The following is a 20,710-nucleotide window of genomic DNA, read 5'->3' on the forward strand; positions in this document are numbered from 1 at the left end:
TAGACCCATCCACTTTAATTTAGTCATTTATTATCTTTTCTCCCATTCAACCTCTTTTAATCTGAGATAGAGTTCTAATTCATTTACTGGGAGTGGAGGAGAAGACAAGAGGAACTATTCTATTGTGAGACAAGTAGAAGCTTTTTTTTTTTAAAGGGAAAATAATAATCACATTATTCTCAAATTGCATTGCATTATCGTTTTGAAGTTTTGCCAAGTCACTGAAGTCATCGCTCCATAACTGTATTTTAGAGGGTGCTGTTGCTCATATAGGAAGGATTCCTTAAGGCAAAGAAATGTTCTCATACTTTTAGACATATGCCATGCCATATAACCTTATGGACACAAATTATAATTCTGATGGAATTTTACACAGTGTTTGGGCTCTTATGATATCAGGAATTTGGACAAACTATCATGAACTTCATTTGCTTTCTTGAAAATTGTTTTACCTACTTAAAACAATGAACCTTCCACATGTCACTGATATGTATTGAATAAACCAAGGAGTAGTGTGTTTATTAATACCTTAGAAGAATATTTTTATCTCATTTATCCCAGGTCTGTGTTTTAAGGGATCCTCTTCTTAAGAAGTTCATTCCCTTCATTTCCAGGGACACTGCCCTAAAACAAAAGAAGTTGAAGCATTTTGATTGATCCCTTGACTATGTGTTTATATACACAAGGTGTACTACTGCTCTGAAACCTCCTACATCCAAAGCTACCCTGAGCCTAATAAGCATATGTACCTGCTTATTTTAAAATGACCTCCATTCTCTCCTATTCAGCCATTATAGAGGAATTTAAAAAGGTATAATTTAGACAAGCAATCAAACACTTTGCTTCTTGGCTTTATCTCTAGCAGCCAATACCAGTAATGTTGAATAGTACCTGAGCTTCTTGGGCCAAGACTCTGGTTCTTTCATTTTTAAAAGGAAATGATAAAAGACCTTTTACATGTCTAAATTACATGGTCCAGAGTTCTACTGCTTATTCACCTAGCTATTTCATGAGGGTCAATGTGAATTCCAGAATAATAACATCTACCCTGTTTTCAGTTTTTATTAACTGAAACCACATATGTACATACAGTATCAGTATACTGCATACAGTACAGTGTATACAGTATGAAATTTATCTTTACAACAACTTGGTAAGGTAGTCATAATTATCTTTCTTTTATAAACAGAAAAACTGAGGGGAGAAGAAATTAAGAATGTTGACTGAGGACAGACAGCTAAGAAGTTAATAAGTGGCAGAGCTAGGGCTCAATCGAGTTCAATCTTTTATTAAAATCTATATTCTTAACCACTTTGCCACAGTGTCTCAAGGGAAAACTAGAATAAATAGAGCAGTGAAGTTCTTGCTATAGTTTCTGCTCTAACTTTCTAGTTACAGTCTTACTTATAGAAGAAATAAAGCAGATAATTTGGCTTAAATTACATAACATGATAAAATTTTAAACAGTTTAAGCATTGTTACATTTTATATATGGCCATTGGCAAATAATATTATAGTATTAAATAAATTACCTTTTCCACTGCTTTTTCTCCAATTGCCAATATGAAAAGCTTGAGTAGTAATGTAGTTTTATAATTTACCAGTAATAATGCCAGCTTAAAATAAGGAATTGTTTCTAAAATGGTAGAGGTTAGTATAAAAATTGTTAATGGTGTAGAAGACAGGTTAACACTGAGGTCCTAGAATTTCACCCTGTCTCCCTACCCAGCTCCTCCAGGGTGATTCCCAACTTCATTCAAAGCCCTCCTCACAACCATTCACCCCATCCTTGGCCAAGAATAACACCAGAGTCTCCAGTAACAATGAAAGGGGCCCAAAGAGCAAATATTTGGAAGAGGCACACAGGTCATGCAATGAACCATTATTAATGGGACTTTCAAATATTGCTGTGACTCTCAGTCCTGATGGAGAGATGCAAATAGGCAAGATCCTACCACACTTCTAATTACATTTAGTAGCTCAGGTATGGTGTTTCTCTCTCTGAGCATTTTTTTTTTGTGCCCCATCATATTATGGTCAGTGATTCTTCACCCCTCCTATCATTTAACTCCTCAGAATTCCTTTACTTATTTAGTCTCATGGAAATTACTGATATATAATTATAAGAATAATAACATTAAAATTCTAATATGTCAAAACTAAAGCATATAATAAAAATTTTCACCTTATTTCCTGATTCTTACTTTGTTTTTCTCTGCTTAACACTGCATAAAAAAACTTTTTAAATTAATTAAAGAGATAAGATCAGTTTAGAGTGTTAGCACCTTTGGGTTTTATGAACATGCACCATCAGGAAAGTAAAGGGAATATCACTCAGGCTAAATGCACCCAGAAAGTTTTAAGTCCATATGCAGCTGTTTTTTTAAAAAATATTGTTACAACTTTTAGTTAAAGGTAAAGAGAGAACTTCAGCAAGAGAAAAATAAAGAGTCACATACAAGGGAACACCCATAAGTCTATCAGCTGGTTTTACAGCAGACTTTGCAGGCCAGAAGGGAGTGACATGATATACTTAAAGTGTTGAAAGGAAAAAAAACCCTACAACCTAGGATACTCTATACAGCAAGTCATCATTCAGAATTGAAGGAGAGAGAAAGAGCATCTCAGACAAGCAAAAACTAACAGAGTTAATCAACACTAAACCAAACTTCAAAGAAACATTAAAGGGCGTTCTTTAAGTGAAAAAGAAAAGGCTGTAACAAAGAAATAAATTATAGGAAGGGGAAAATGCCACTGGTAAAGGCAGATATATAGTAAAGACAGGGGTTCAACTACCTAAATAAGCTACTACAAAGGTTAAAAGACAAAAATTGTAGAATCAACTAAAACTACAATAAATAGTTAAGGGATTGATATGAAGATATAAAATATGATATCAAAAACACAAAAGGTGGAGGGGGTAGTAAAAAATGTAGCTCTTTTAGAATGTTCTTGAACTTAAATGACTATCAGTTTAAAACAAGTAGATATAGTTAAAGGTCAACATATATGAACTTCATGGTAACCACAAATCAAAAACCCTCAATAGGCATACAAAAACTAAAAAGAAAAGAGATGAGCTAAAGCATACCACTAAACTAAAAAGAGACTAAAACTAAAAAGACATGAACGCAAGCATACAACTAAAGAAAATCATCAAACCACAAGGGGATAGACTAAAACAAGAAGACAAAACAGAGAAACAACCAGAAAAAAGTAACAAAATGGCAATAAGCACCTACCTACCAATAATCACTTTAAATGTCAATGGACTAAATGCTCCAATCAAAGGACACAGAGTGGCTGATTGGATAAAAAATAACCCATCTATATGCTGTTTATAAGACACTCACTTGAGAGCTAAAGATACACAGACTGAAAGTAAGAGGTTGAAAAATGATATTCTATGCAAATGGAAACAAAAGAAAGCTGAAGCAGCAGACCCTTATCAGACAAAATAGACTTTAAAACAAAGTCTATAACAAAAGACAAAGAGGGAATTATATAATGATAAAGGGATCAATACAAGAAGAGATTACACTCATTAACATATATGTGTCCAAAACAGGAATACATATATAAAATATTAACAAAAATAAAGGGAGAAATGGACAGTAATACAATAATAGTAGGGCACTTTAACATCCCAATGACATCAATGGGGAGATCATCCAGACAGAAAATCAATAAGGGAACAGTGGCCTTAAATGAATCATTAGGCCAGTTGGACTTAATAGATATCTACAGGACATTCCACCCAGAACAGCAGAATGCATATTCTTTTCAAGTGTACATGGAGCATTCTCCAGGATAGATCACATGCTTGTCAATACAAGTCTCAACAAATTTAAGAAAATAGACATTATATCAAGCATCTTTTCTGACCACAATGGCATGAAGCTATAGATCATTTACAGAAAGAAAAATGGGAAAAGAACAAACACATGGAGACTAAACAACATGCTACTAAAAAAACAGTGGTCAATGAAGAAACCAATGAGGAAATCAGAAAATATCTTGAGACAAGGCAAATGAAAATGGGAACACAACACTCAAAAATATATGGGGTGCACCAAAAGCAGTTCTAAGAGGGAAGTTAATAGTGATACAGGCCTAACTCAAGAAATAAGAAAAATCTCAAATAAACAGCCTAACTTACCAACTAAAGGAATTAGAAAAAGAAGAGCAAAGTCCAAAGTCAGCAGAAAGAAGGATATAATAAAGATCAAAGCAGAAATAAATAAATTAAAGACACCCCCCCAAAAAAAACAATAGAAAAGATCAATGAAACCAAGAACTTATTTTTTGAAAAGATAAACAAAATTGATAAGTCTTTAACCAGGTTCATTCAGAAAAAAAAAAGAGAGAGTACCCAAATACACAAGATAAGAAATAAAAGAGGAGAACCTACTGCTGTTATCACAGAAATACAATCATAATAGAATACTATGAACAGTTAATGCCAACAAATTGGACAACCTAGAAGAAATGGATAAATTCCTAGAAACATACAATATTCCAAGACTGAATCAGGAAGAAATAGATAATTTGAATAGACTGATAACTGGTGTTGAAATTGAATCAGTAATCAAAACCTCCCAAACAAAAGTCCAGGACCAAAGGGCTTCAAAGGGGAGTGCTACCAAACATATAAAGAAGAGTTAATATCTATCTTTCTTAAACTATTTCAAGAAATTGAAGAGGAGGAAACACTTTCAAACTCATTCTATGAAGCCACCATTACCCTGACACCAAAACCAGAGAAAGACAGTACAAAAAAAAGAAAATTACAGGCCAATATCTCTGATGAATATAGATGATTCTATCACTATATGCAGATGACATGATACTGTATATAGAAAACCCTAAAGTCTTCATCAAAAAGCTATTAGCACTAATAAATTAATTCAGTAAAGTTGCAGGATAGAAGAATATACAAAAATCTATTGCTTTTCTATACACTAATAATGTATTAGTATTATATATTTTCTCAGGAAGAGAAGGTAAGAAAACAATTCCATTTAAAATCACATCAAAAAGAATAAAATACCTAGGAATAAACTTAACCAAGGAGGTGAAAGACCTATACTCTGAAAACTATAAAGCACTGATGAAGGAAACTGAAAATCATAAAAAGAAATGGAAAGATATCCCATGCTCTTGGATTGGAAGAATTAATATTGTTTAAATGGCCATTCTACCCAAAGCAATCTACAGATTTAATGCAATCCCTATCAAATTACCAATAACATTTTTCACAGAAGTAGAACAAATTATCCTAAAATTTATATGTAATCATGGGAGACCCCAAATTGCCAAAGAAATCTTGAGAAAAAAGAAGAAAGCTGGAGGTATTATGCTTCCTGACTTCAGACTATACTACAAAGCTACAATAATCAAAACAGTATGGTATTGGCACAATAAGAGACATACAGATCAGCTGAACAGAATAGAGAGCCCAGAAATAAGCCCATGCACATATGGTCAATTAATCTATGACAAAGGAGGCAAGAATATACAGTGGGGAAAAGACAGTCTCTTCAACAAGTGGTGCTGGGAAAACTGGACAGCTACACCCAAAGGAATAAAATTAGAACATTTTTTTCCACACCATATACAAAAATAAACTCAAAATGGATTAAAGACCTAAATGTAAGACCAGAAACCACAAAAATCCTAGAAGAAAACATAGGCAGTATGGTCTTTGACAAAGATCTTAGCACTATGTTTTTGGACCTGTCTCTTCAGGCAAGAGAAACAAAAGCAAAAATAAACAAATGGGGCCTAATCAAACTTAAAAGCTTTTACACAGCAAAGGAAACCATCAACAAAATGAAAATGCAACCTACTGAACATGAGAAGATATTTGCAAATGATATGTCCAATAAGGGGGCAATATCCAAAATATATCAACAGCTAATACAACTCAATATCGAAAAACAAACACCCTGATTAAAAAAATGGGCAGAAGACCTGAATAGGCATTCTTCCAAAGAAGACATACAGATGGCCAACAGGCATGTGAAAAGATGTTCAACATCACTAATCATCAGGGAAATGCAAATCAAAACCACAATGAGATATCACCTCACACCGGTCAGAATGACCATCAAAAAGACCACAAACGATAAATGTCAGTGAGGAATGTAAAGAAAAGGGAACCCTCCAACTTGGAAAACAGTATGGAGGCTACTCAAAAAATTAAAAATAGAACTAACATACGATCCAGCAATTCCACTCCTGGGTATATATATATATCTGAAGAAAAAGAAAACATTAATTCAAAAAGATCTATGTACACCAATGTTCACAGGAGCAATACATACAATAGCCAAGATATGGAAGCAACGTAAGTGTCCATCAACAACTGAATAGATAAAGAAGTTTGTGGTATATATATACAATGGAATATTACTCAGCCATAATAAAGAATGAAATTTTGCCATATGCAACAACATGGATGGATATAGAGGGTATTATGCTTAGTAAAATGACTCAGACAGAGAAATACAAATACTGCATATTTTCACTTATATGTGGAATCTAAAAAATAAAAGAAATGAATGGATATAACAAAACAGAAACAGACTCACAGATACAGAGAACAAGCTAGTGGTTACCAGTGGGGAGAGGGATGGGGGAGGGGCATGTGAACAATAATGACTTTAATAATAACTTTAGAATAGACCTAATTTTAATGCTTCTCATGCTTGGAGAAAATTACCCAGGAAATTATTTCTGCAAACAATATTTATTTTTTCTTCTTTAAAATTGAAAGCAAAAGTTGCACACAGAATCACTTGAGCTAGGCTCGGAGTAGTCTCATGTTGCTTTTATAGTGCCCCTGAAAATGAGAAAAAATATTGATTTTCTAAAGTGACTCAATAAAAACAAAAATTGATGAAATTACTTATGAAATAGAATGTTCCAAATAAATTATATGTTTGATTAAGTCATATATAAGCAGAAAACTTACTACCATTCTCATTGAAAAGCTTACAAAAATGGTTATTCCATGCCCCTCATTCAGTAACAAGGATTTCAAGAATGCAACTGATACCATGTTTGGCAAGAGCCACAAATTCAAACACTTCAGGAGCCAGGTGCAAAAGGTAAATAAATGAAGCAAGTTAAAGCATATCCAAGTGCCCAGCATTTAGCCTTTAGTAATGGCCTCCAAATGTCTTTTATTGAAAGCTGTCTTTTATTAAGCAGCCCTGTGGTATTTGTCCCTTTACACTTAGGGAGAACCACCCAGCCTCCCAGTGAAGTGTAGATATTGCTATTACCTCCATTTTATAAATGAGAAAATGGAAGCACTAAAAGGATCAGGAACTTGTCTGTGGTCAAGTTCTGTGCCCTGCATAGTAGTGCCTAGGTAAATGACAAGCAGTGTGACATCAGGACATGAGCCTCTACTTACCATTAATATGGGCTTAATAATTAGAAAATGGTAAATGAAAGTCTTTACACATGTTAACCCATTTAATTCCCACCATAACCCTGAGAGGTAGATACTAGTATTTATACGTTTTACATATATAGAAACTGTATCACAGAAGGTTAAGACAGATGCCACTGTTACATGGCTAGTAATTGCAGAGCCAAGAGTTGAAGCGGCAGGTGGTCTGCTTCTAAGCCCCTGCTCTTGGTGTGGCTCTCAACCAGAACGATTTTGCCCTCCAGAGAACATTTCAATGTCCAGAGACATTTTGGTTGTTACAACTGGGGGAGGAGGGAGATACTGGCCTCTAATAGGTAGAGGCCAGGGATGTAGCCAAGTACCCTACAATGCACAGGACAGCCTCACACCCACAACACAAACTGTCCATAGTGCCACTAATGGGAAACATGGGTCTATGCGATTATGACTATGCAGCCATATAGATAGAAAAATAGGCCATTGGGAGAGATGGGGACTGACAACACATAATTTAAAGTCTTCATCTCTAAATAAATCTGTGCTATCACATTGTTTTCATGCTGTCTCTGTCCTATAAAAAGTGAACTATAAAAAGTAATCCAGATAACTGAGTACTTTTATTTAACCAAGACATTGTTTTTTTCTTTTTTTGTATCTTATTATGATATTCAATGCTTCAAATTCTATATTATCTTATAAGAACTTTTTATAATGAAACTCACTTTTATGGAGAATCTTAAACACTTATTTTCTTGTCACTACACAGGCACATTATTAAAATTCATACATCTCTACATAGTTATTATCTCTTTAACCGAAACTGTCTCCATTGAATCTTTCTTACCTCCTCTTCCCTTCTGACATTTATAAGTTATTTCCCACAAATCACAGTGAAGGTGTTGGTGAAGAAGAAAAATGTGAATGGAATCCTTTTGCCCTTAATTACTTAGCGGCTGCCTTGGCACATTGCTTTCCCTTCTCCCTTCTGCCCCAGAAATGCTTGTTATCTCCATTAATTATTTTCATAGTTCAGAGAAACAATATGTAATGGGTTAGACAGAGGGGGAGTTAAAGCTGAGGAGCAGTGACGTCACCAGCACAGGACAGCTGGCCGAGAGGGAGTGTTCCCGCTAGTGAAATACAAGCCATAAAAGATAAAATACTTAAAAGATACTATGCTTCATGGAGGAAAGGGGAAGGGGCTTCAACAATGGCCATTAATCCACAATTCTCCCATCAACAATGGTTTGTTTAAACATCTATTAAACATGTGTAGTTTTAACAATCTGCCTCAAGGTACTTGGAATTTTCTTTTAAAACATTTCTTTCTAGGGTTAAAAAATGTGTTCTTTTAAGCTTAAAAATCCAACTGAACTTCTTAATGATCTTTGGAGCAAATGAGAACTTTCTAGATTTAAATTTTGTGTACTTTTGGTCAATGTGACTTCCTGTTTTTGAAAAGGGGAAAGAGATTAAGAAGCCTCCAAAAGCTGCTTACATTTTGGACTGTTCTTTAATATTGATTTTATGTGAGTTAAGTGTAGGCTGGTTAAAAACATATGGATTAAATTTTCCTGAAAATATGAATGGTTTTAAAAATTAAGAAGGGGAAATGCTTGGCAAACTGTGATTATTTTTTGTCAAAGCAAAAATATTTGAAAAGTAGTTGTTGCCATTAAAAAAATATTCCCAATACAGTTAGACTTACCTTCTTTTACTTGTTCTCTTTTTTGTTGTTGTTCTCTTTAATTTACTAGCATTATGAAAACTGTCATAAGTTTGTTTTAAGAGTATGCATATTATTAGGAACAAGGAATAAAAATTTATCTGATAGAACTTATATTTTGGGGATTGTTCTTCTATTACTTTAAAATTATATTCTTAAGAATTGCTGTGGGTAGCATTTTTCTTATGCAAATCCATGTGGTAATACTTTTTATACCCCTTTGTAAATTGGAGTCATACCACATTTAACTGTAATTCAAGAAAATTTTGTTTCTACACAGCAATTATAGATTATATAGAAATAGAAGGATATTTGTTATGATTATTATCTTAGTCCATTCGGGCTCCTATACCAAAACATCATAAATTAGGTGGCTTATAAACAACAGAAATTTATTCCTCACAGTTTTTGAGGTTGGTAAGTCCAAGATCAAGTCACTAGAGGATTCGGGGTCTGGTGAGAGCCTACTTTTTGGTTCAAAGGCAACACCTCCTAGTTATAACCTCACATGGCAGAAGGCACAAGGGAACTTTCTCCACTGGCTCTCTTTTATAAGGGCACTAATCCCATTCAAGAGGGCTCTACCTTCAAGACCTAATCACATCCCAAAGGCCCACCTCCTAATATTACATCACCTTGGAGGTTAGGATTTCAATGTATGAATCTGGAAAGCGGGACATAGATATTCAAATCACACCAGTTACTCATGTTAGTGATGATAGTTTTAAGCACAAGGCTGTGTCTTATATCTTATCAAACTTATATATATAAGTTTAATAAGCAGGTCAAAGAACTTAGGCTATAAGTGAAACTAGTAAAATTAGCTGTTTCACTAAGTTCATATAGTTGCCAAAATCCAGAAATATTAACCAAGATGGTTTAAACAAAATTTTCCCTTAACAAAAGCACAGTTAGCATTGGAGGGTGAAAGGGGAAACAAAAACTACAGAGTAATTTGAACTTGAATCAGATGATACTAATTAGGCTCAGTCACATGATCCTTGGCTTACAGTACTAGGCACCAACAACAGGTGGGCACCACTGCAGGTGAAGTTTGACATCATTTCTCTAAAGGTATCTAGAGTTGTTATTTGAGATTGCTTTAATATCTAAAAGAGCATTTATAGAAAGAAAAATATCAAGTACTATGTCTTACTACATAACTTTATATAGCAAATTCCATAGTTGTCAGATTTCTCATATTTACTAAATTTTATTCCCTTTCTACTCATTCCCTGCTTTCTTTCTCACTACCGCAAAGAATGTCACAGTTAGAGCTACATAAGTTTTATAAATCAATGTAAGACAGATTTGTAATATAAATATATGTATACATAAATGACAAAAAATTTAAGTATAATGATAATAAGTTGAAAGATCTGTAACCTACACCTTGTATAAGCTGTTGGAAAAAAATTATAATAATTGCTATTAGTTTTGAGTATATGCAAGAAACTGCTCTAAATAATTCACATACTATTGTTATCTTTCTACTTTTGCCAGCAATCATGGAAGGCAGATACCATTCACATGTTGTAGAGGATAGACCTGAAATACAATTTTTATCATAAATTGACAATCCGGGATTTGAATACAGGGTTTTCTTCTTTTAAACAAACTTCGTTCTACACCATGTTATATATCAAATTTTTATATGTATGTAAATATGTATATATATACATGCATATATTTGCATTTTAACACTTGTTACTGAATTTCACCTCAGAATGTGATTGTCACTAATATGTCTCTGTTTCTGAATATTAAATAATCTTTCAATTATATTACTTGGAGTCCAATGTTAACCTAAAGAAGTGCTAAACACTCTTTGTACGTTGAATGCAACCCTCTTCATTTTTCTGCGTTTCTGGGGTTTTTATGGGGCCTTTGTCTTTAAAATATCCTTAATAATGTTGACGTTGACCTTATTTTTTAAAAGAATTTAAATGCCTCTGGTAAAATGATAATCCTTCCCAACACAATACATTTTTATGTTAATCATACAGTTTTCCTCATAACAGATGTTTGGAAGTGTGTGGAATTGAACTACTAAATTTCACTCCCTTCTTTATTTCATTTTCTGTTACAGGAACATCCCTCACTAGGCCAACTTTCAGAAAAGTTAATAGACAACAACATTAATGTCATATTTGCAGTTCAAGGAAAACAGTTTCACTGGTATAAGGTATGTTAACTCCCAAAATATAAAAATTAAAATGTTTGCATCTATAGTTAAAATTAGAATACTTCTTAGAACCCCAGGTAAGGATTCTGGAGTTATTATACTCTGTACAATCTAAATTTAATACTGTATTAACTAACATAGCCCAGGTGTCCGTTCCTCTGGTGAGATGGGGCAGGAGATGCTCTCCTCAGCTCCTCGCCTGGGTGGGCAAGTCAGGCTCCAGGGCTGGCAGAAATCCTCGTGTGAGGGTCCCACTGAGTTCCCCGGTCAGAGTACTGCAGCTGAGCGGAGCGGCTGCTTGGGACTACTGCTCAGGTGCTGCAGAAAGCCTTCTTGGAATCTGACATGTTATCACTCTGGGACCATTGGCCAGCTGCTCCTGACTTGGTCACGTGAAGGCTCAGACAGTTCCAGTCTCTGAACTGAAGAGAACCAACACTATTAGCGTATCTCTCACCACCATGAATGCAAGGTATTTCAATTAAGAGTATCAGGAGGACATCTATAAATCCCAGACTGGCATGTGCAAGTTCTGAGTAATGGTGGAATAACCCAATGTATCTGGGTGACCTTTGGAGACAGCTGAGACAGAGCTAAAACAGGGCAGTGGCTGACACCCAACTCATAGCCCATCTTCTCCAGCCGTGTGGCTGCCAGGGTCTTGGGGCTCCGGCCAGCTGTAAGGCCTGAGCCTCTGAGGTGGGAGCACTGAATTTAGGACATTGGTCTACCAGAGACCTCCCTGGCCCACGTAATATCAATCAGCGAGAGCTCTCCAAGAGATCTCCATCTCAAAGCTAAGACCCAGCTCCACTCAATGACCTGCAAGCTCCAGTGCTGGACACCCCATGCCAAACAACTAGCAAGGCAGGAACACAAACCTAGCCATCAGCAGAGAGGCTGCCTAAAATCATAATAAGTTCACAAACACCCCAAAACACACCACCGGACGCGGTCCTGCCAGAAAGACAAGATCCAGCCTCATCCACCAGAACACAGGCGCTAGTCCCCTCCAGCAGGAAGCCTACACAACCCACTGAACCAACCTTACCCACTGTGGGCAGACGCCAAAAACAACAGGAACTACGAACCTGCAGCCTGCGAAAAGGAGACCCAAAACACAGTAAGTTAAGCAAAATAAGACAGAGAAATACACAGCATATGAAGGAGCAAGGTAAAAACCCACCAGACCAAACAAATGGAGAGGAAATAGGCAGTCTACCTGAAAAAGAATTCAGAGTAATGATAGTAAAGATGATCCAAGATCTTGGAAATAGAATGGAGAAAATACAAGAAACGTTTAGCAAGGACCTACAAGAACTAAAGACCAAACAAACAAGGATGAACAACACAATAAATGATATTTAAAATGCTCCAGAAGGAAACAATAGCAGAAAAACTGAGGCAGAAGAACAGATAACTGACCTGGAAGGTAAAATAGTGGAAATAACTACCACAGAGCAGAATAAAGAAAAAAGAATGAAAACAATTCAGGACAGTCTCAGAGACCTCTGGGACAACATTAAATGCACCAACATTCAAATTATAGGGGCCCCAGAAGAAGAAGAGAAAAAGAAAGGGACTGAGAAAATATTTGAAGAGATTATACTTGAAAACTTCTCTAAAATGGGAAAGGAAATAGCCAATCAAGTCCAGGAAGCACAGAGAGCCCCATACAGGATAAATCCAAGGAAAAACACGCCAAGACACATATTAATCAAACTATCAAAAACTAAATACAAGGAAAAGTTATTAAGAGCAGCAAGGGAAGAACAACAAATAACCCACAAGGGAATCCCCATAAGGTTAACAGCTGATCTTTCAGCAGAAACTCTGCAAGCCAACAGGAAGTGGCAGGACATATTTAAAGTGATGAAAGGGGAAAACCTACAACCAAGATTACTCTAACCACCAAGGATCTCATTCAGATTTGACAGAGAAATTAAAACCTCTACAGACAAGCAAAAGCTAAGAGAAACCACCAAACCAGCTTTACAACAAATGCTAAAGGAACTTCTCTAGGCAGGAAACACTAGAGAAGGAAAAGAACTACAATAACAAACCCAAAACAACTAAGAAAATAGTGATAGGAACATACATATCGATAATTACCTTAAATGTAAATGGGTTAAATGCTCCAACCAAAAGACACAGACTGGTTGAATGGATACAAAAACAAGACTCGTATATACACTGTCTACAAGAGACCCACTTCAGACCTAGGGACACATACAGACTGAAAGTGAGGGGATAGAAAAAGATATTCCATGCAAATGGAAATCAAAAGAAAGATGCAGTAGCAATTCTCATATCAGACAAAATAGACTTGAAAATAAAGACTACTACAAGAGACAAAGAAGGACAGTACATAATGACCAAGAGATCAATCCAAGAAGAAGATATAACAATTGAAAATATTTATGCACCCAACATAGGAGCACCTCAAAACATAAGGCAAATGCTAACAGCCATAAAAGGGGAAATTGACAGTAACACAATCATAGTAGTGGACTTTAACACCCCAGTTTCACCAAAGGACAGATCATCCAAAATGAAAATAAATAAGGAAACACAAGCTTTAAATGATACATTAAACAAGATGGACTTAATTGATATTTATAGGACATTCCATCCAAAAACAACAGGATACACTTTCTTCTCAACTGCTTATGGAACATTCTCCAGGATAGATCATACTTGGGTCACAAATCAAGCCGTGGCAAATTTAAGAAAATTGAAATTCTATCAACTATCTTTTGAAACCACAGCGCTATGAGACTAGATATAAATTACAGGAAAAAATCTGTAAAAAATACAAACACATGGAGGCTAAACAATACACTACTAAATAACCAAGAGATCACTGAAGGAATCAACAAGGAAATCAAAAACTACCTAGAAAAAAATGACAATGAAAACACGACGACCCAAAACCTTTGGGATGCAGCAAAAGCAGTTCTAAGAGGGAAGTTTATAGCAATACAATCCTACCTCAAGAAACAAGAAACATTTCAAATAAACAACCTAACCTTACACCTAAAGCAAATAGAGAAAGAAGAACAACAACAACAACAACAAAAAACCCAAAGTAAGCAGAAGGAAAGAAATCATAAAGATCAGATCAGAAATAAATGAAAAAGATACAAAGGAAATGATAGCAAAGATCAATAAAACTAAAAGCTGGTTCTTTGAGAAGATAAACAAAATTGATAAACCATTAGCCAGACTCATTAAGAAAAAAAGGGAGAAGACTCAAATCAATAGAAGTAGAAATGAAAAAGGAGAAGTAACAACTGACACTGCAGAAATACAAAGGATCATGAGAGATTACTACAAGCAACTCTATGCCAATAAAATGGACAACCTGGAAGAAACGGACAAATTCTTAGAAAAGCACAATCTTCCGAGACTGAACCAGGAAGAAATAGAAAATATAAACAGACCAATCACAAGCACTGAAACTGAGACTGTGATTAAAAATCTTCCAACAAACAAAAGCCCAGGACTAGATGGCTTCACAGGCGAATTCCATCAAACATTTAGAGAACAGCTAACAGCTATCCTTCTCAAACTCTTCCAAAACATAGCAGAGGGAGGAACACTCCCAAACTCATTCTACAAGGTCACCATCACCCTGATACCAAAACCAGACAAAGATGTCACAAAGAAAGAAAACTACAGGCCAATATCACTAATGAAAATAGATGCAAAAATCCTCAACAAAATACTAGCAAACAGAATCCAACAGCACATTAAAAGGATCATACACCATGATCAAGTGGGGTTTACCCCAGGAATGCAAGGATTCTTCAGTATATGCAAATCAATCAATGTGATAAACCATATTAACAAATTGAAGGAGAAAAACAGTATGATCATCTCAATAGATGCAGAAAAAGCTTTCGACAAAATTCAACACCCACTTATGATAAAAACCCTCCAGAAAGTGGGCATAGAGGGTACTTACCTCAACATAATAAAGGCCATATATGACAAACCCACAGCCAACATCGTTCTCAATGGTGAAAAACTGAAACCATCTCCTCTAAGATCAGGAACAAGACACGGTTGTCCACTCTCACTATTATTATTCCACATAGTTTTGGAAGTTTTAGCCACAGCAATCAGAGAAGAAAAAGAAATAAAAGGAATACAAATTGGAAAAGAAGAAGTAAAACTGTCACTGTTTGCAGATGACATGATACTATACATAGAGAATCCTAAAGATGCTACCAGAAAACCACTAGAGTTAAACAATGAATTTGGTAAAGTAGCAGGATACAAAATTAATGCACAGAAATCTCTTGCATTCTTATACACTAATGATGGAAAATCTGAAAGAGAATTTAAGGAAATACTCCCATTTACCGTTGCAACAAAAAAAATAAGATACTTAGGATTAAACCTACCTAAGGAGACAAAACACCTGTATGCAGAAAACTATAAGACACTGATGAAAGAAATTAAAGATGATACAAACAGATGGAGAGATATACCATGTTCTTGGATTTGAAGAATCAACATTGTGAAAACAACTATACTACCCAAAGCAATCTACAGATTCAATGCAATCCCTATCAAAGTACCAATGGCATTTTTCACAGAACTAGAACAAAAAATTTCACAATTTGTATGGAAACACAAAAGACCCCAAATAGATGAATAGCCAAAGCAATCTTGAGAAAGAAAAACGGAGCTCGAGGAATCAGGCTCCCTGACTTCAGACTATACTACAAAGCTACAGTAATCAGGACAGTATGGTACTGGCACAAAAACAGAAATATAGATCAATGGAACAGGATAGAAAGCCCAGAGATAAACCCACGCACATATGGTCATCTTATCTTTGATAAAGAAGGCAAGGATATACAATGGAGAAAAGACAGCCTCTTCAATAAGTGGTGCTGGGAAAACTGGACAGCTACATGTAAAAGAATGAAATTAGAACACTGCCTAACACCATACACAAAAATAAACTCAAAGTGGATTAAAGACCCAAATGTAAGGCCAGACACTATCAAACTCTTAGAGGAAAACATAGGCAGAGCACTCTGTCACATAAATCACAGCAAGATCCTTTTTGACCCACCTCCTAGAGAAAGGGAAATAAAAACAAAAATAAACAAATCGGACCTAATGAAACTTAAAAGCTTTTGCATAGCAAAGGAAACCAGAAAGAAGAGGAAAAGACAACCCTCAGAATGGGCAAAAATATTTGCAAATGAAGCAACTGACAAAGGATTAATCTCCAAAATATACAAGCAGCTCATGCAGCTCAATATCAAAAGAACAAAACAAGCCAATCCAAAAATGGGCCGAAAGCCTAAATAGACATTTCTCCAAAGAAGATATAGAGATTGCCAACAAACACATGAAAGGATGCTCAACATTACTAATCATTAGAGAAATGCAAGTCAAAACTACAATGAGGTATCACCTCATACTGGTCCGAATGGCCATTATCAAAAAATCTACAAACAATAAATGCTGGAGAGGGTGTGGAGAAAAGGGAACCCTCTTGCACTGTTGGTGGGAATGTAAATTGATACAGTTACTATGGAGAACAGTATGGAGGTTCCTTAAAAAGCTAAAAATAGAACTACCATACGACCCAGCAATTCCACTACTGGGCATATACCCTGAGAAAACCATAATTCAAAAAGAGTCATGTACCACAATGTTCATTGCAGCTCTATTTACAGTAGCCAGGACATGGAAGCAACCTAAGTGTCCATTGACAGTTGAATGGATAAAGAAGATGTGGCACATATATTCAATGGAATATTACTCAGCCATAAAAAGAAATGAAATTTAGTTACTTGTAGTGAGGTGGATGGACCTAGAGTCTTTCATACAAAGTGAAGTAAGTCAGAAAGAGAAAAACAAATACCGTATGCTAACACATATGTATGGAATCTAAAGAAAAAAAAATGGTTCTGAAGAACCTAGGGGCAGGACAGGAATAAAGACACAGACGTGGAAAGTGGACTTGAGGACACAGGGAGAGGGAGGGGTGGGCTGGGATGAGGTGAGAGAGTGGCATGGACATATATACACTACCAAATGTAGAATGGATGGCTGGTGGGAAGCAGCTGTATAGCACAGGGAGATCAGCTCGGTGCTTTGTGACCACCTAGAGGGGTGGGATAGGGAGGCTGGGAAGGGGACGCAAGAGGGAGAGGATATGGGGATATATGTATACATATGGCTGGTTCACTTTGTTATACAGCAGAAGGTAACACACCATTGTAGAGCAATTATACTCCAATAAAGATGTTGAAATAAAAAAAAAAGTAATGTATACTACACAGGGTCTTAAGTTAGCATTTAAGTATAAATAAGTATAAATTCTATGTTTGTAACACCTAGAACCAAGTGTGGGCACTGATACTTGGTGTTGTACTGACTGTGACAATAATGGAGGAGACTTTTATCAGGTGAAAAGTAGTTCACACTCCAAGTATACCACTCAGGTCCAGAGTTCTGCGTTTTCTAGTCCATGGGCATACCTTTATAATAGATTAGGTTGGGGAATATCAGCATATTTTACGATAGCACCAACGTACCTAGATTTGGTCTAGGTCATTTAGTAAAGGAACAAGAGGAGCCATGGAAGTGGCTGACCCAGTCAAAGCCTTCCTACATAAGAACAATGTTGATTTTGTCCAGAATCTTTTGGGCCACGTAAGTCCTACAAGCCCAAAAGACATGTGGCACTGATGTCACTCTGGCAGCACCCCATGGGATTCCCCCTGTCACCCCCAAACCTATAACTTCTGTGATCCTGCTATAGCTTTCTTTTCACAGTCTTTTAGGTTTTTTCCAGAAAACTCTTTTTTTCATTTCTACAATATTGTGATACCCTAATTGTCATTACACATATCTGTTCACTGGGTCTTCTTCATCTCCTTTGTTGTCTTTGCTTCTTCCTTCTACTCCCAATGTCCTTTACTTACTTTTTAATACTTCAGAGAAACTACATTTTCTTTTGGCTTCAACAAATACTTGAACCCATTTTCATTTGCCACAAAGCTGGTGTTCCCTTCAACAATTTCCCTAATACCTGACTACCACGTTTATCATCTGAAAGTGCTACTTAAATTATACTATTTCTTCTCTTAGAAATCTATAGTGAAAATATAAATCCCTGTTTTCCCAAACTTATATACCATGGAACCCCCTTTTTAAGCAAACAACCATTAATATCCACAGAAGTAGGGCTCTGACCCAAATTAAATGCCCGAATCACTTTATTAACAGTAGTAACTGCTTCCACTTATTGAGCACTTACTATTGTCAGGCACTGAGTTTATTAACATTAACTCATTTAATACTCTTAAAACTCATAACAATGAGGGCAATATTACTAGTATGCCCATTTTAAAGATGAAGGAAATGCATTTAGGGAGGTTATATACTTCCCCAAACTTTCCTAACAGCCTAAATCCTGTGTTCTTAACCTCTAAGCTTAAATTTCAAATTGAATTTCAACTTACTGTGCAGCCCTTTATTGCTTTTACCTCTTTTTTCTCTGCTATTTATTACTTCTTGATGGTGATATTAGCTCTAGTAGTTTCTCCCTACTCCTTTAAGAAAATTTCCACTGACTGTTAAACCATAAAACCAGGTTTATTATTAATTGAATTGTGTGCAAAGTAAGAGTCAGCAGGTTCTAAGAGTCAGCTAAGAGTCAGCTCTGCTAAGAGTCCTGTGTATGCCGTTGCAGTCACCTAATTTGGCTGCTCAGAGATATTTTTATTAATCATCTTTGTCTGGATTGTAACAGCTTCCTAACCCATCTCCCAAATCCACCTTCCACCCGGCTGCAGGATGAGCTATTTGAATCACAAGTGTGACCACAGTACTCCCTAGAGTAAAATGTTCCAGTGGTTCCTTCGGATCTAGAGGATCAAGTCTTTAATATTGTCTGCGTTAAACTTGTCCCTCCAGTCGTGCTTCTAATCCTCCTGTGTACACACACTCACCAGGCTCTTTCTTTCCTTTGTGACTTTGTTCTTGCTACCTATCTCCCATGCCTGGAAGCCCTTCTCCATCATTACTTGACTTACTCATCCTTTAAGACACAGCTCATGAATCACCTCCTCCAGGAAACAGTCCCTGACAACTTTCCCCAGCTCTCAAATGCTTGCTCAGTATCCCTCTCATTAGGGTCTGTACATATGTCTATTGCTTCAGGTGTATGTTGTTTTTTGAAACTGTCATTTATATTCCTGTGAGATCCTTAAGGATGGAAACTATGTGGCCTAGCAATTTAGCATTTCCAAAGTGGTATATGGTGGTTAGTTAATAAAGGTTGTATAAATGAATTTTAAAAATATTTAACTGATACATTTTCCCTATTACCTGAGATACCAAATTGTTAGTAACCAAGTAGTAGCTGGCATACAGCAGGAACTTAATGATACTTGTGAATGGTAAAATGAGTGTATAAATGTATTTCAAGACTTTTCATAATCTGATTCCATATAAATATGCACCGTTCACTCTAGTCAGACTAGTTTCTTCTCTATTCTTACTTCATCTACAACTTGGGTAAACCTTTAAGCCTTTGCTAATTCTCATTTCTCACTAGGAATACTAGAGTCGATTCCATAATTATTATGTACCATCCATCAAGAACACCTGCTCCATGAAGCTTCCATTTGTGACTTTGATTTTTTTCTCCTGTCTGGGCAAATATGTCCTAAAGACCATTCCATGGAAAAGTAGTTCTGTAAAATATTTGTATATGTTACATGAGAAAAGAGTTTTGTAATTAAGGAAATGTTAGGGAATGCTGCATTTAATAAGGCTAAATTATTTCTGAATTGCAGTGGTGTACATTTTGAGTCTCTATGTGGAATAAACCATATGCAGAACTTATCAAACTTATTTGCCCTCAGAACCCTTTTCATTTTAAAATCTCTTGGGACCATGTTCTATGGCAGATAGTTTGGGAAATGCCTGTCTGTGCTTTGAGTTTTAGGTCAGCATGTAACTTGTGCACGCACACACACTCATGCACATACAAATACATACTATTTCAGGTACATATGTTTTGGCTGCTCTGCTTAGTTGCTCATATTTTTCTTGTTTCTCATATTTTTTGATTCATGTAATGACTCACCTTCCACTGATAACTACAAGATTTTTTAATATTTGTTGATTGCTAAACCATTGTATACTATTGTCATTAAGTGCAGGTTATTGGTATGTTTTCTAGGATCTTCTACCCCTCTTGCCTGGCACCATTGCTGGTGAAATAGAATCAAAGGCTGCAAACCTCAATAATCTGGTTGTAGAAGCCTATCAGGTATGTATATACTGTACACATTTTTTCAAATAAACTTTTAACCCCGATTTCCATGGCAAGGTA

General features: G+C 35.9%; 1 protein-coding gene across 2 annotated transcripts in view; it reads left to right on the forward strand.

The window, feature by feature from the left end:
* Positions 1-20,710, forward strand: part of ITGB8 (integrin subunit beta 8) — a 93,776-nt gene that overhangs the window by 53,548 nt on the left and 19,518 nt on the right. For both annotated transcript variants that reach the window (XM_036863523.1, XM_036863524.1), the window contains 2 exons: positions 11,239-11,334; positions 20,558-20,647. In XM_036863523.1, the coding sequence (XP_036719418.1) occupies positions 11,239-11,334; positions 20,558-20,647 (186 nt within the window). The remainder of the gene's footprint in view (positions 1-11,238; positions 11,335-20,557; positions 20,648-20,710) is intronic.

The sequence above is a fragment of the Balaenoptera musculus genome, chromosome 9 (genome assembly GCF_009873245.2).
Source record: "Balaenoptera musculus isolate JJ_BM4_2016_0621 chromosome 9, mBalMus1.pri.v3, whole genome shotgun sequence".
Classification (NCBI taxonomy): Eukaryota; Metazoa; Chordata; class Mammalia; order Artiodactyla; family Balaenopteridae; genus Balaenoptera; species Balaenoptera musculus.